Source organism: Mustela nivalis (assembly GCF_964662115.1).
Source record: "Mustela nivalis genome assembly, chromosome: 5".
NCBI lineage: Eukaryota > Metazoa > Chordata > Mammalia > Carnivora > Mustelidae > Mustela > Mustela nivalis.
The window spans coordinates 114,982,994-115,000,077 of record NC_139024.1 but is presented as its reverse complement, the minus strand read 5'-3'; the positions used below and the strand labels follow the sequence as shown (position 1 = coordinate 115,000,077).

General features: G+C 37.3%; 1 protein-coding gene across 1 annotated transcript in view; it reads left to right on the top strand.

The window, feature by feature from the left end:
- COL12A1 (collagen type XII alpha 1 chain) overlaps positions 1-17,084 on the top strand; it is a 116,451-nt gene that overhangs the window by 91,914 nt on the left and 7,453 nt on the right. The window contains exons 52-61 of the mRNA XM_082729463.1: positions 778-927; positions 2,776-2,853; positions 4,184-4,270; positions 5,743-5,796; positions 6,905-7,000; positions 8,249-8,302; positions 9,144-9,197; positions 13,478-13,531; positions 14,959-15,071; positions 15,554-15,571. Of these exons, the coding sequence (XP_082585589.1) occupies positions 778-927; positions 2,776-2,853; positions 4,184-4,270; positions 5,743-5,796; positions 6,905-7,000; positions 8,249-8,302; positions 9,144-9,197; positions 13,478-13,531; positions 14,959-15,071; positions 15,554-15,571 (758 nt within the window). The remainder of the gene's footprint in view (positions 1-777; positions 928-2,775; positions 2,854-4,183; positions 4,271-5,742; positions 5,797-6,904; positions 7,001-8,248; positions 8,303-9,143; positions 9,198-13,477; positions 13,532-14,958; positions 15,072-15,553; positions 15,572-17,084) is intronic.

Here is a 17,084-nt window from a genome sequence, read left to right as displayed (position 1 = left end):
TTAAGAGAATTTCTGTTCCTTTTAATTTGGAGCCAAACTTTTCAAAGTAATCAAGTACTTACTTGAGTATTTGTGCTGTGGTAAGTGGAAACTAGGAGCATAACTATAAACTCAAAGATTACCTGCAACAATTTTTTACATTGTTAAAATACCAAAGTTTTGTTAATTATCTGCACTAATAGATTTCAAATTCTGAGTGTCTTCAATATCAAATAAGAAATAAATCAACGTAAGATTCTTTCCTTATAAGGAAATTGAATCTTATATGTGTTGATTTTCAGAATTGAATCTCTATAGAAGACGTGTGCTAATTCTTTACTATGTTTGGTATTTATATGGTGTACAAGTTCTTTTTGACTGAGATTAAGGGTTAACAGATTAAATAGTGAATTTAGCAAAATCAGTGGAAGACATTTGAGGCTCCTTTCTATTGAGTATAATAATATGTTAATAATTTCTTAATTTGTATTTGAATAGTGCTTTATAGTTAATGGAATCATTTAATCTACTACTCATCTCTGGTCATCTCAGTAGTGGTACATATGGTAAACTAGGAAATGGGTATGCCATATGTGTGGATGAGGGCTCCTTCAGTTTGATGTTGTTAATAAATGACATTGACATTGCAACCTGGTTGTTGGATTTTTAGTCCAAGACTTGGTTTGGATTAAGAGAAACTTAAAGAACATATTTTTTAACTTGTGATCTGAAAAATGCAGGAGTCAACCAAGTTTTTTTGGGTAGAAACTTTGTAATAGAAACAAATGATCTTTTTAGGTTCATATCGTAGTGACCTCAAAAAGTGTTAAGATTTACATCGACTGCTATGAAATCATAGAAAAAGATATCAAGGAAGCTGGAAATATCACAACTGATGGTTATGAAATTCTTGGAAAACTTCTTAAAGGGGAGAGGAAATCAGCCACAGTAAGTAATCATTTTTTTTTCTTGGTACCTTGTGCTAAGATTGAGATTACATTTTAAAAATAATCAGTGAATTTTTTTTTCCCAGTGAGTTTTATTTATTTATTTATTTATAGGATTTTATTTATTATTTGAGAGAGAGACAGAGAGAGCATGAGCAGAGGGGAAGGGCAGAGGGAGAAGCAGATTCCCCCCACCCCCGATGTAGGGCTCAATCCTAGGACCCTGGGATCATAACCTGAGCCAAAGGCAGATGCTTAACCAACTGAGCCATCCAGGTGCTCCCTTCGGGAGTTTTTAATTGTCTAATGTCTTAGATTGAAACATTGAAAAAGTTACATTGAGGAAATAGGTACTGACAGAACACAGTAATGTGCTTGACTGCTAGAAACAAAGTAAGATGTCAAGGCACCAGAGAATATCATGTAGTCATCTTGAAACTGGATCAAGTTGGAGAGTACAACACAAATAGTTGCCAGGATAATCAGTGAAATCTAAAATAACTCATGTTTTGTTCTTCAAAGATAGCAATTGTTAGTACAAATTTTTGCAATCAAGAAATTAAACATTTATAGCTTAATGACACAGACATAGACTGTCACTGTCATAGAGCCTACCCTCTCTCACAGAGGAGTCATCATCTGTCTCGGAAGGAAGAGCGGCGTTGGGGGCAGCCAGCTGACCGACCGCATTACTCACAATTTAAACTGACTCAAGTTTGGGGCGGGAGCATGCCAGTCGTATTTACAGTGCTCTCTAGTAATACAGTTTTAAATTTAGAGTTTTCACTGTCTCAGGCTAATTAATTAAGTTCAAATTAAATGTCAGTCAATAATAATACTGTTCTGAAAGCAAGGTTAACGTCTTTGACTTTTATTATTATTTTTTAATTGCATTTGCTTTCTTCCTTGGACAGGATTTCCTTCTCCTAGATTCACAAGTGAAGTTTGTATTCCACAATGTAGATGTAATTAGTGCAAACTTAATGTGCTGTGATTAATATCTTGACTTATAATTTAATTAAATTTTAAAAAGTTTTAGAGATTAATAGAATAATTAATATGTTTAATCCTCTAAATTAATAGCAATGATAATGATGATTACTAAGATTTATCAAGCACTTAGAATATACCTTTTTATTTTTCTTTATTGAAGTATAGGTGACACATAATGTTACATTTCTTTTAGGTGTACAGCAATAATTCAACAAGCTTACACATAGACTTTTTATTGAGTTTTGGATTTGTTTTTCATATAAAATAATTACAACAGGTTTATAAAAGGATGGCTATATCCAAGTAGTCTTCCTTTTCACCAAAAGAGCTTTATTTTTAAAATGTGTGAATATAGAAAGCATATACTATATTGAAATAGTTAAACTGAGGTTTATCATGAAAGTTCCTAGTCGGCCAGGTAAGAATTTATGAAAATAAAAGCATCAGTTTTAGAATAAATGAAGAATTCTTTTAATGTAATTTTTCTACAAGGGTGTACTCTCCAAAGTTGATTTAAATGTGTAGAGTCTTCAAATTATTAATTAAATAAGATTTTAATTCTCAAATGAAGAAATTAATGTTTTTAAAAAAACAAAACAAAATCAAACATTTTATTTTACCTAAGGAAGTGAATCAGAAGTGGGAATTTCACATACGCATTTTGCCTTAATATTGCTTTCTCTTAGACATAGGTTTCTATGTTCTTTCCTTAGGAAGTAAGGATCACGTTGCTCTCAAGAGTTTGCACCCTTGAGAGAGTCTCTGTGAGAAATTGACAAAGGTTACAATGTGGAAAAGTTAATATGAAATGTTTTTTCGTGCATCTTTAGCTGATGTTGCTGTTGGTTGTTTGCAGTTCCAAATCCAGAATTTTGATATTGTCTGCAGTCCGGTGTGGACCAGTAGAGACAGATGCTGTGATATTCCCTCCAGGGTAAGTAAAATGGAATGGAATTTGTCATGGCCTTAAGAGTCCTCCTGGAATAAAGGATGTGGATGCAGATGGTCCGGAAGAGGAAGTAGCACTCAGCAGCTGAGTCTCCAGCATGGAGCTAAGGGACAGACATTATGTGCATGCTCACCCACTACCACAGCTCAGGCCAATGACCCCTCCTTCCAAAGCCAGGAATACTACAAGAGGACATCTGGAAATTCTCCCTCCCAGCCAGTGTGGTTATGTATAGTTAGAAAAGTCCTGCTGAGTCAGCGTGTTTGATAAATCTACTTACTACAAAACCCTCCTATAGCTTGTAAAATATCAGCATTTTACAGAATGAACCATCATCTCTGGATATCTAAGGCTTATGGCCGACATAACTATATTACTTTGTGAGATGATGGTTTTCCTTCATTGTAACTGCGTAAACGGTGATAGTTATAAAGTTGAACGTAATGATGGATTGGACTCTTTGGGCAAGCAGTGAGCTGCATACATCCCCAGGATGAATGTGTTATTTATTCATCAAATAATTATTGAATGCCTATTTATTTTAAGCCAGGCAGAATTCTATGTGTTTGGGTTATAGCAGTGAAAAATGAATATTCAGGTGGAAAGAAGGGGGAGAGAAAGAATTAACAAGTAGATATACACTACATTACAAAGTAGAAAGTCCTATGATACAAAGCAAATCCAGGTGAAGGGATAGAGAGCCGGGTGAGTATCATCAGACCCTAGTGATAAGGTGAGGTTTAATCAGAGACCTGATGAAGCAAGGGGGTGGACAATGTGGATAAGGGAGAAACTGCATTCCAGTCGGAGGAGACTGTACGTGCAAAGGTCCTATGGCCACAAAGTGCCCTGAATATCTGAGAAATATTAAGTAAGAACAGGGGGGGCTGGAGCTATGTGATTGGAGGGGCAGTGGTAGGCAGTGGGTTGGGTAAGGTGGTACTGGTTTGCAGAACATGTAAGGCCTTGTTGGCCTCGGAAAGGATTTTAAATTTTACCCCAAATGAAATGGTATTACTCGCTGAGCTACTCAGCATTTCTCTAAAACTGGATTAGGGAAAAATTATATTAAATTACCAGAGGTCCCCATGGCGGTTTTGTAAACACTTGTCATATAAGGTTTCCTGAAGTAAAACAAAATAAAGAAGTAAAGGACCAAAGCAGGATTCAACATAAGACCAAATACAAATGTCATGTCAAATACAAATGATTTCTTCAACTTGAGAAACAGATTTCCTTGTGTATATAAGTGGGAGGGGAAGGAATGGAAGTTGTTTGCTTAATTCATAGGCAAATATGCTTTTCAAAATTTCAGAGAGATGAAGCAAAATGCCCTGCTCTTCCAAATGCTTGCACATGTACACAGGACAGCGTTGGACCTCCAGGTCCACCCGGGCCTGCGGTAAGGGAATTGCAACAGTCCTAGCTTTTCCTCTAAATCTTTGGAGTGATCATCTTTTTGCCAATATAGAGTGGATAAAATGCTTCTAGCCATCTGTATTTTCTAGGACAGAGCAAGCTAAACTTCAGATGACTTTTTGTGGTATGTTTTGGGATTGGAAACGGAATAAATCAAGAAGAAAATTTGAACACATTTGCATACATTTCTCCAGTCATGCAGGAATGACTGATAGTGGCTAGTATTCAAGAGCTTTGCTCTTAAAGATGTGAATTTGGGTTTCCATCTATAATCATGATTTTGGAAAATTTCTTCTGTCTCCTAAAAGCTTCTTGTATGTATGTTATGGAGTCATGTTGAGAAACTGACCCAGAACAACTTATTTAGAACAATTAGGATACGTATACTTTATGTAGTAGGCATATAACGAGAATAACATGCAAGGAGGGTAATTTATGTATGTGATGGTATCATAAACTCTAAATAGAGGGGTTTAGAATAACTTGAGTAGGAAGTCTATAACCAGGTCTATTCATGGGTGAAGGGAGACCAAGAAAGTGCAAGGCACAACACTGAAGATTGCAGTGATAGTTTTCACTAATCAGTGTGGAACCTCTTGATCTAACCTGGCATGGTTCTGTGGAATGGAAGGGATACCTCTAAGGTCTATTGGCCTCTTTTAAGAAAATGGTTGATTAATGTAGGAAAAACTCTGAGATTCGCGGAACACCAAATTTTATCACACTTGGGTCATATTAAATAATGTAAATTGATTTTAGGTTAATTACAAACCAGCTTCTCACATATAGAATCAAATGTCACTGGAATTATCACTTTTTATTTATTTATTTTTTTATTAACAGTAACTTACCTGATTTATATTTGTAATCACAAAATTATATCTGGGTGTGACTTAGATGTGTTTGAAAAATAAAGTTTTTTTTTGTCCTCTAATTATAAGATAACATTATTGGACATCACTATCATATTTATTTCCTCTTTGTTCAGTGAATTCTGAATTTCAGTTGCTAAAAGTACATGTTCTAAGATTCTGAGAGTTTCAAGATACTCTTCTTTTTGCATATTAGTTTCTCCAAAGAATGCATACATACAATTCCAAAACAGAATTTTCTCCTTACTGTATTTAAGTAATGCTTATTTTTTCCATTAAACTTGAAATTTTCAAATGAACTTCAAAACTTGCTAATGATTAAGGAAAGTTCAGAATGTAAAAGTGAGACACTTAAAATGTACAAGGTGTTGAAATTCTCTTTCCCCACATATTTATGACATGTATTATTCACTTCAGTATTTAGAAGGTAGCTGTTGATTATATTGGCAATATTGGTTATTGGTAATATTGGTAGTATTGATTGCCTAGAGAACACCCTGCTGCTGGAAGTAATTTCTGTATATCAGCTTCTCCCTACTGTCCTTATTTTCACCCTAAAAGGTGTTCTCACTATGTATTTTAGGGAGGACCTGGTGCTAAAGGTCCCAGAGGTGAAAGAGGAATCAGCGGGGCAGTTGTAAGTATTTTCAGAGCACATTAACATTTTCACGTAGATGTTGAAGTCTGATTGTTCAAATTTTCACTAAGGGGATATGTGACCTTGAGCAAGTTAGGTCAAGTTTAGTGTGCTTTAGGCAATATAGATACTTGTGCCTCGTCTCTGGTTGTCAAGATGATGGATTAGACTAGCCAGAGAAAGAATTGTTAAAGGCATCTCACTGCTATAAGAATTTCACATGGGAAATCTGCCCACAAACCTAAGGGTTCTGCTACAACATGGACACACAGAGCTGGCCACCCAGTCATCAGTGGGAAGACACACAGGGAGCAGAGTCCCGCTGGGAAGCCAGAGAGGGTTGGGAGCAGTTGTGCTGCTCTTTATTTCACCTGTCTCAGAGAAGAGCTGAGGGGCCACATATGTGTTCACTGAGGGTCACTGAGCCCTTTCTACCAGGTCCAACACAAGCTTATTAGGGCAATCTATTATGAAGATAATGTCATAATATTTTTAATTTTTGTCATAATTTGTCAAAAATTGTCATAAATTTTTGTCATAATATTACTAACTCAGTTAGGAAAGGGTGAGACTGGGATGCTAACCCAGGGTCCTGACTCCAAGTTCACATGTTTTCCACCTGCACATGTTGCAAAGAGGCTCCAGCATAAAGCATCTTCTTAGTGGATATCTGTGTTGCCTTGCTTGATTCATGTATACATTAGCCCCAGAAATAAGCCCAAGTCTAAGAGAAATCAGGACTAGCTAAAACTAAATCAAATCCACTGAAATTCAAGCTTCAATCTCATATGAATTCATGAAATACAAACGTATGAATATGTTCAGTGTGACTTTTTAAAAAAAAATCTACTTCTAATGGGACTTTTGGAAAATTAAGTGCTCTTGTGATGAAAAATGTTATTGCATTTTTCAGCTGGTCTTTAATGAGTAGTAAAGGGAAGAAAGGAATGGTATTAATAAATGTTTTTATAGGTGTGTAGATTTCTAAAATGTTCGCCAGCATTATATGATTAATGTCTTAGAGTTATGACGCTAGGCTTCTGATTGGATGTTAGCTCTGGAAGGTTATTACATGACTTTGTGGTTGTTTCTGTCTTATGTATTTTAGGGGCCCCCTGGCCCTCGTGGAGACACAGGTCCTCCAGGCCCCCAGGGTCCTCCAGGTCCCCAGGGACCCAATGGACTCTCTATTCCGGGAGAACAAGTAAGCACAGGGGCTTTCTGTATTTCAGTGAGGATTGTGAATTAACATTAAGTTGAAGTGGAATATTTTTTACTGTATTTTGCCAACCTCAAGTGTTTTCTGATAATTCAATAAGGTTTGTCATTGAGATAACTTCTTATGACTATTATTTCAGATATGTCAATAGTGTGTGTAATAATGGATAAATGTGTAGATAAAATTATTGCCACTAATTTGACCTTTAAAAAGTAATAGGTTCTTCAGCATCCTGAAAGCTTTGAAATTACTTTCAGCCTTTGCAGCAGGTAGCTAATATTGATGACCTCAAGGCAAGCTTGCATTATTTATCTAGGTCATTACTTCCTTAAAAAAAAAAAAAAAAAACTTTTAAATAAAATGTTGACCTTTTGTTCCAAATGCAAATCTGAAGTTATAAAAGGTTCATACCCTTTAAGACTCATATTTTATTTAACTAATACAATTTTTTCTATGTCTTAAACAAAAAAATATAGTAGAAGAATTATGATAACTATACAGTTTAAAAATAAAATAAAATAACATAAAATTTTATATTTATTTATAAATATTTTATATTTATTATAAAATAAAATAAAATTTATTATCTATTAAGATGCCTTACTAGATAATTTTTTTGGCACTTAGAGGAAAAATAATCAATATCAGATATAGCTAGAAATGAGAATGTGGAGGGATAGGGCTTTTTCGCTCAAAATTGTTGACTATCTCTACTTTTAGCTTCTTCTGTTCAAAAGGGAGTTTGGGGGCTTTTTACCTGTCTTACTACTATCATTAAATTAACTAGTTTAAATTAATTCAACTTGGTCTTTTTAGCAAATGTCTTCTATCATGTAGTTATAAAGATCCAAATTATGTTACAACATAATTTTCATTGACTATCTTCCTATTAAAATGAGCACCTAATCAAATATATTAAATTAAAAAGTAGTTTTTTCCCTTCAAATTTTATTTATGTGAAAATCCCTTATGTTAAAGTATATCCTTTTAAAGTAGTAAGTATATCATCCTATAATTGTGTAAAATTATCCTGTAACAAGTGGAAATCAGAACACAGCATTTGTAGTTTAAAAAAGTGAGCATCAATCCCCAAAATGATTTATTCACTCTACCTTCCGAAATGTGTTTATATTGGATTTATGAAGTGATAGAGATTTCGTAAGTGACTCATGTCTTCACCTTCACTTAATCTCTGTAAAATGCCTGAGGACTGTTTTCCCGTTGTTTCTCTAGGGGCGCCAGGGGATGAAAGGTGATGCTGGAGAGCCAGGACTTCCAGGCCGAACAGTGAGTTGTTCTTCAGGTTGCCTTTTCTTTCACTTGTCAGGTGCTGTTTGGAAAGTTGCCCTTGTAGTGCCCCAAAAGGTGAACTCAGGGGAGCAGCAGAGTAGAAGCCAGACTGTGGGCTTCCCATGATTTCCATTTCAGCCCCTGGTCTTTGTTGTCAAGTTTGTGCTTTTCAATTCAAGTGTTGGCTTCTTCTTTTTTAAAAATTATTTTTATCAATATATAATGTATTATTAGCCCCAGGGGTACAGGTCTGTGAATCACCAGGTTTACACACTTCACAGCACTCACCATAGCACATACCCTCCCCACTGTCCATAACTCCACCACCCTCTCCCTACCCCCCACTCCCTCAGTTTGTTTTGTGAGATTAAGAGTCCCTTATGGTTTGTCTCCCTCCCCATCCCATCTTGTTTCATTTTTTCCTTCCCTATTCCCCCACAAGTCCTTCACCCTACCTCTCAAATCAGGTGTTGGCTTCTTGACAATGATCTATTATATGGCTGGCACTGTGCTTAGTTCTGGTTTTCTGTTGCTTTTTGAAGCCCCCTGAAATTTTTTTTTTTAAAGATTTTATCTATTTATTTGAGAGAGAGAACAGGAGGAGGGCCGAGGAAGAGGGAGCAGCAGACTCCCCACTGAGCAGGGAGCCTGATGCAGGGCTCTCCATCCCAGGACTCTGAGATCATGACCCGAGTTGAAGGTAGACACTTAACCAACTGAGTGACCCAGGCACCACCACCCCGTGGAATTTTTTTCAAGCATTTTGAAAAATAGAACTGTCTTTTCCCACATAGGAACTAATTTACAGCATTTCACTTGTTTGTTTCCTTTTATGTAGGGAACCCCAGGATTACCTGGCCCACCAGGACCAATGGGACCTCCAGGAGATAGAGTAAGTTTTCTTGGGCTGGCTCTGATGATGTTGAATAGGACATCACATTGTTGCCTATTAATTAAAAATCCTCCACAATTCAGTTTGCATGGCTGGAGATGCAGGACCCACAGATCCTGCGGAAGATTGAAAAACTATTATCAGTGACCACCTGACACCAGATCAATCAATGAAACAAAATGGTGGAACTTTCGGCAGGTCCTTGAAATTTTCATTTTGGGAATTTTAGAAAAACTTATCCTATTCAGAAAAAAGTTCATAAAAGGAGTTTTAGCCTATTAGAAGGAGATTCAAGAATCCTAACAAATGCTTTTAAATCACAAGATTAAGTTCTTTTTATGAGGCAACTTTTATGTAACTCTGAGCGTGGTCTTAATTTTCATGGCATTTTCTATGAAGTCAGGACATCTTTTCTAACACATGTGGAACTCAAATTCCATCTTTACACCTTGAGGATGGGACAGACAACTGTCTTAATAGGAATTTTGCTTCTTTGTGGCAGCTTTCAAGTCTCTCTTGATTTGTGATGGAATCAGTGTAGGAAACCTCATCTTTTCTAGGACAAGTAATAAGAAGCACAGTGGACATATCTTCTGTGTTCTATTCAACATTACAGGATCATTTGGTTTCATAGGAAACGATGAATACTTTAATAAGAGATTTTAGTGTCACTCAGAACCAAGGAACTGTTGACTTTTCAGTATCGTAGGGTTTAGACAACAACCTGGAGTAGTCTATAATCTGACTAATCAAGTTAAAGCTTGTGATTAGCAGCAGGATCTGAGAGAGCTGACACTAAAATAGCTATCACTAACACACTGATTTTCTAACCTTAATACCTCTAAGACACCAGGCAGAAGAGGAAGGTAATTCAGTTGGTGCAAAGATTTGCCCAGATAATACTGAATGGTGGATGATATGCCAGTGAACTTTATTTGCCTACTTTTGAGTTTGAGAGAGAGAGAAGTCAGAGAGAAAACTGTGTTCTTTGGAAATCTGTGACCTGGAGAGGTACTTATATGATACATTCTTCTGACTCTTTTGAGACTGGTATTTCAGTTTTTTTGAATTCTTACTTTATTATAAAAGTAAGATTACAGAGGTGACAAGTTGGTCTATTCAATTAGAGGACAAAACCAAAAATACTGCAATATAAGTAATGATGGGCTGACTCACTTGGTGCTGTTATTGAGGAAGTCTTATTGTAGCCATCACGTCCAGCCTACAGATAAGGTGGGTCGCCAGTGATGTCCCATCAACAGGTTCTTCCTGAACTGGTGATCAGACAGCCATTGCCACCATCACTGCCTCTCTGAAAAAATGAGGGAATGGGAAGATTCTATGCTTTTTTGCTTTTTCACTCTCAGACTCTAATCTGTGAATCCAACTTTGTAGTAAGGCCCCCCAGATCTCCCAGGTTGAGATCATTTCAGGAAACCATTCCCCTTTTTCTCACTCAGCCTTGTTCACCTACCCACCACTTAGTTTCCTACCATGAATACTGAAAGTAGGGTGCACAGCTGATAGAACATAATCAACTTTGGAAAGTTAGATAGACTTTGATACAGGCATTGTGGCTGAAAAGAAAAGGAAGGAAAAGAGAAAAGAAAAAGAAAAGGAAAGAAAGAAAGAGAGCTAGAGAGAAAGAAAGAAAAGGAAAAGAAAAGAGAAGAGAAAAGAATAGAAAAACGAAGTCTGTGGTGGAAGAGAAGAGAAGAAAGCTCAGGAGAGCAAGCCCAAGGACCACAGTGAGGAAGGAACAAGACTTGTTATCAAGAAGGAGTTGGTAGGAATTGAATATGTGGGTTGTCTCCAGCATAGATGATTTTCAAAATGAGGCAGAGCTTTGGCAACTGTTAGAAAGAAACAAAAGAAGAGAAGTGAGTTGGGGCAAATCAGAGGGGGAAAAAAACCATGAGAGACTATGGACTCTGAGAAACAAACTGAGGGTTTTGGAGTGGGGGGAGGGTTGGGTGAGCCTGGTGGTGGGTATTAAGGAAGGCAATTATTGTATGGAGTGCTGGGTGTGGTGAATAAACAATTTTGGGGAAAAAAATGAAAAAAAAAATTAAATTAAATAAAAAAGGAAGAAACAAAAGAACTTCATATATAGGTATCTAGTACATGTGTATCTATGAAAACAACCATGGATCTTCTTAGCCAGTCTCAAATAAGGGGAAGCAGCAAAAACTACTGCAGCTTTGAAAGTGGAGAATAAAATAAAATTATAGCACTAAGTCCTGCAGATGGCTCAGGGGGCAGACCTCTGAGGATGTCAGAATGAGATCCTTTTCACCCCCAACTTAGATATATGTTTCTTCTAAAAGAAAGTGGTTGATCAGACCTAAGTGTTCATGAATGGATAACATATATATGGTTCAGCCTTAAAAATAAGAAAATCCTGTCATGTGCAACAACATGGATTAAACTTGAATTTGGAGGACATTATGGTAAGTGAAATAAGCCAAGCACAGAAAGAGAAATACTACATGATCTCACTTATGTATGGGATCTAAAAAAAGTAGAACTCACGGAAACAAAAAGTAGAATGGTGGTGACTGTGGGGGTGGGGTGAGGGGAAATGGAGAGATGTTGGCTAAAGCTACAGTGTTGCAGTTGTCAGGTAGGATGCATAAGCTTTGGAGAGCTAAGGCACTATAGAGCTATAGCTAAGGCTATAAGTCTATAGCATGGTGGCTATAGTGAATAACACTACATAGTATGCTTGAAATTTGCTAACAGAGTAGATCTTTAAATGTTCTTGTTGTACTCAAGAAATGATAACTGTGTGAGGTGGCTATATGTCAATCATCTTGGTTGTGGTAATCATTTCACAGTGCATGCATACACCAGAACATCATGCCCTGTACACCATAAACACATACAACTTTTATTTGTTAATTATACTTCAATAAAGCTGTGGGCGTAGGGGAGAAAAATGGCTTATCAGGAAGTTCTTTAGCTGACTGAGGAGGATTATTTGGAAATATAATACTCAACTAAACAAACAAAAGAGTGTCCTATAGACGCTGGAGAAATTTAGATGGGAGAAATGCCATTTGAACTGCTAAGCAATACCACCGGAGCCTTTTTCTTCTTCAATGGCTCTCAGAAGAAATGGTGATGTTATATCAGATGAGCCTGGAGTCTGTTTTTTGTGAAGCAGCCCTGGATCTCCCTGAAAACAGTCTGAAATCTTTATCTGTTTAAGTTTCTGGGGAAAAAAAAACAAACATTGAGAGGGGGTGGTGGTGGTGGAATATTTCTAACACAGTTTTATAGAAATAATTGAAACGTCCTCTGGTGTAAAATCAATGGAAGCATGGATACTGAATGCAGGCAGTTATCCAAATGCTCTTGATTTTTGCTAGAATCCAAAAATATGGATGAAATTATCACTCTTATTCCCTGCAGAAAATGAGACAAAAATCTCCTTTGACAGAGGAATGCAAGAACTATAAAAAAGACCTGACTCCGAAGTCCTCTGCTGAATTTCAGAGCTCTCACTGTTGGAATGAATGCTAACTGGGTAGCAGAGTGACTCATTCTGGGCAGAGGTCATCTGGCACTTGGATGGAGGCAGGTTCTGAGAGCCTGCAGGACGGGTGGGGCGCTGCGGGGGCACATCTCTCCGCCCAGGCAACCTGACACCCATGGGGATATGGCCTTCTGTGCCAGATGAGGAGAGACAAACCACTAAAACATTAGCTGAGGATCTGAGGATTTTCTTTCCAATGGAACACAGTTAAGACAACTTCACACATTTCCAAGGTCTAAGAGAGAAATGCCCTAGGGGTGGAGTCATCACTGGCCCTGCCCTTGGCTGTCTGACCATTGTTTAGGAAGGAAGGAGTTTTTACTCAAGTGGTTGGCCTTTCCTTCGTCTTTTATGATACCATGAGTTTTGGGCAGCAACATTTCCTTTACTCCCACTTTGATTCTTTCAGGGCTAGTTTGTGGACATTGATATTTCAGTAGAAAGGGTTAGTCGTGCTCTAGGCTTCGTCACACTCATACACAAGCGAAAGCTAACATCTTTATAAAAGGAGTCTACCTTCTTCAAAGAAGACTCTTAAAATTACTTTATTTATACTGTGTATTTGAATAAGTATGGAAAGTACTCAGTTAAAGGCATAGCATAAATTCGAGAGCATTTTTTGTTTTCATATTGGAAGTTTACTTGCTGTTGGGTACTTCACTCTTAGTCATCTTTTTAGTGTCTTTCCTTTTCACTCGGTGATTATTTCACTAATCCATCATTAATTTTATGTTTACAATAGGGCTTTACTGGAAAAGATGGTGCAATGGGACCCAGGGGCCCCCCCGGGCCGCCGGTAAGAACTGAATGGATTATATTTTTGTCTCCCCACCTCACAGCCCCTACCCCAGCTGGTAGGGAAAAACCCAGTAACCTGGCCTTTGAGGCACATTCTATCAGTGCTGTGGGTACACTGTCAAGGGAGCTGTTGGTTTTTTTTTCCTAGATCAAAATGGGCTACTGAAAACGGATGTGTTAAAATACAGAGTCTTTCTTTTTAATCAAGTTGTATTTGGAAAAATAGAAAAATACCCCTAACTAACTTGGCCACTGGCTGGTTGGTACTCCTATTTCTTCCAATCCCATGTTGAGTGGTAGGGTTTTAAGACCTTACTGATGATTACTTTCTGTTCTAAGATTTTGAGGATCTATGCTGTCTCTATGCTGTCATATTTTGATTTTATTGATATTTATTGCTGAGCACTATTGGTCATTCTGAGAAAATAAGTTTCATCCAAGTAGGTCTTCTATTTAAGATCTTTTGGGAAAATACTGAAGCCAATGATTTGGAAAGTTATCATCTATATACTTGTGTATGGGTGAGATCATAATGAACTTCTGTGAAGTGCTGAATGTTCTTCGTGTCTGATGGGAGGAGATGATGATTTGAGTGTTATGTGTTAAAATAATGTTATTATTCATGTTTAATATATATGTTCTCAGGTAGAGGAGAGTGTAAATGTATAGTAAACTTGCATTTTAAATATTTACTATGGAGCTGACTTAATATTTGCATAATTGACAAAGGATTAACTGCCCTAAAAAGTTTGATGATTCCCTTTTAAGGAAATTTGGGGCTTTAGAACATAAAGTATTAGTTAGGAGATATTATAAATATTCTATGAAAAATATGGCCAAGACTTTCAAAGCTGTGTTAAAAGCAACAGGGAGAAATTCTTATAGTTTGGATGGGATGAGGGGTGCTGACATGATAGAAGAAAATGGAAGTGTAGAGAAGGCACCAAAAAAAAAAGTGAATGTCTGGGTGGAGAGCAGGACTCCCAGGAACAAGGGTTTCTGGGATTTAGCACAAACCCAGCTACTTTCTTGATTTCTTCCCCAACCATAGTTTTTACTCCTCTCTTTTGATGGGTTTTCTGGTTTTGCAACAGAGATAAACTGAAAAACAGGGATTGCTTTCTGCAAATTCATTTAGTAACCAATCTATTAGAACCACAGTCTGTGAACTGTGAAACTGTGTGTATTTATAGATTTTCTCCAAATGGTCCTAAAGTATGTTTGAGAACTATCCACTCCATAAGACTGAGAATTATTAAGATTTTCTTTTTCCTTCATGCTGTCTTGAAATTTGTTTTTACTCTTCCCTGTTAAATGCAGTTTCTGAGAAGGCTTTTAAAGCTGGCCACGTTGGCTAGTTTACTTGAGATGGGATTTTTCTTTCATTGTCTCCTTCCTTTTCTCTGCCTGGTCCATTTGTTGCAGGGAAGCCCAGGCTCCCCAGGCGTCACAGGACCGAGCGGGAAACCAGGAAAACCCGGAGACCATGGCAGACCTGTAAGTGGACAGATTGCATGTTGTGATTCCTTTTCCCTGTGGCCATAAATAAAGAGGATGCTGCAAGGTTTTGACCTGTTTATGTTACCCGGGCTGTAATGGGTTGGAAGCATTTGTTGAAACTCTGCTAAACCCCTGGATTTCACTTGGTACCAGTTCTAAAGTCTTCTCTCTGAGTTATAATATTCGGGGATGAAAATTGTAGTCATAGGGTTTCTTTAAAAGGAGAATGGGATTTTGAGCCAAGGCACATATTTCTGCACTGTATAAACACTTGAAGCTGGCTCAGCAGAATGATGCTTTTATTTAGGAGTGGTGTGCTGCTTAAGATAGAAAATACGTGGTGGTGGTTCTTGGTGCCTCAGTCCCATCCGGAGTTTGCAGATGTTAACCCTTCCTGAAATTCATCCAGCCACGCCTTCCCTCATTTCCCTTTCACTGAGGATGCTTGAACAGTAGTCTCAGGTTTAAAAGGATTTCTCTAATCCACTCCTTTACTTTTTTATGGGGCCCTTTCTTTCAGCCAGATGGTTTGGTTAAAGTAATAGTTAAGATGGCATCATGTGGATCTGGTGTTTTCAAGTTAGTCCCTCCAAAACTGAATGTGAAGTGCCTGAAATTACAAATCCAGAAGTATTTGCAATCACTGTGGAGCATCATCTTCTTCTATACAGCCTTTTTCTTCTTTATAAGTATGAAGTGTGAAAATATTTTTTTAGCAGTTTGTCTGAATTGAATTCTAAGAGCTAAAAGTTCATGTTGAAGATGATGAAGTCCAACTATTAGCAATGACACAAATCCATCGGGGCTGTTCTCTGGACAGAACTCTTTTTTTTTTTTTTTTTTAAAGTATTGTCCAAGTCATATAAATCCCAAGCTTAAAAACTGTTTAATGTCAAAGAAACTTAGGGTAGAATCTTTATGTGACAGGACCTGCCTTCCCTGTTTACATAAAATTAAGCAAACAGCATAAAGATGAAAGGACTCCTGATACACTTTATAATCTGTGAGTACCTCAACAGATGCATTTATTACTCTCTTTTCCTCAATGAATCATAGAAAAAGCTTCATAAGAGCAGTTTAAAGCACATGAAACTTTTCTACCCATTCACAATTCTGTTTCATTAGAGTTTGACTGAAATGGAGTCTCACGTAAGAATCTACCTGATGTAATTGTTATCTGGAGCTAGAAACCTAAAAGAAACTACTGCTCCCTTTACTTGAAATGTGATCTCTAGATACTGGCAATAAAGATGATTTCTACAAATCATATATACTAGAACAATCTCAGAGTGGCAGTAAATCACGCACACACACACACACACACACCAGGAACAATCTCGAAGTAGCAGTAAATGTAGGAGAAAAAAATTCCTTGCAATTTACAGAAGGCTCCAAACTGAGTCATAATAGTGTTTCCATAAGAGTCTAATATTCTTGGCAAAGGGAGCACTAAACTCCATTTCTTATTATAATCTGGTAACATTTGTTTGGACCTTAACCACCCTCTTTTCTCCCTTTATTTTCCTCATCCTTCAAAGGGGGAAAATTGTTCTTTCTTTTCTTCTCTTTTCTGACATTCCCTTAATTTCTAAAACTAAAACTAGTAGATGGGTGTATAAAGATCTTAGCGAAGAGCTCGGTTCAATCACTGTTAGCTCATGTTGTTAGCTATGGTCACCCGTTGGTATGTTTTTGCTAACCTGTAACACACGGTGCTGTGTAGAGGATGTTTTAAGGAACTGCTTGTGGAATTTCTGCAGTCATTTATTCATCACCTGTTCAGTGCTTAACTGTGTTAGTCCGTGTTCCAGGGTCTGGAGATAAAACAAAGTCTCTGTAAACAAGACAAAGTCCTGGTCTTCATGGAGATTCTTCTAGTGGGGGATATAGACCCAAAATGTGTAACTAAACACTATAGTTTCTGGTGGTGTTGAATGATATGAAGAAAAAGGAAATGGAGTAAGGGGTCAGGGAGTTGTTGTGATAATGAGAAGGTAATTATTTTAGCTATAGTAGTCAGGGAGCCTCTATGAGGAGGTGACACTGTAGTG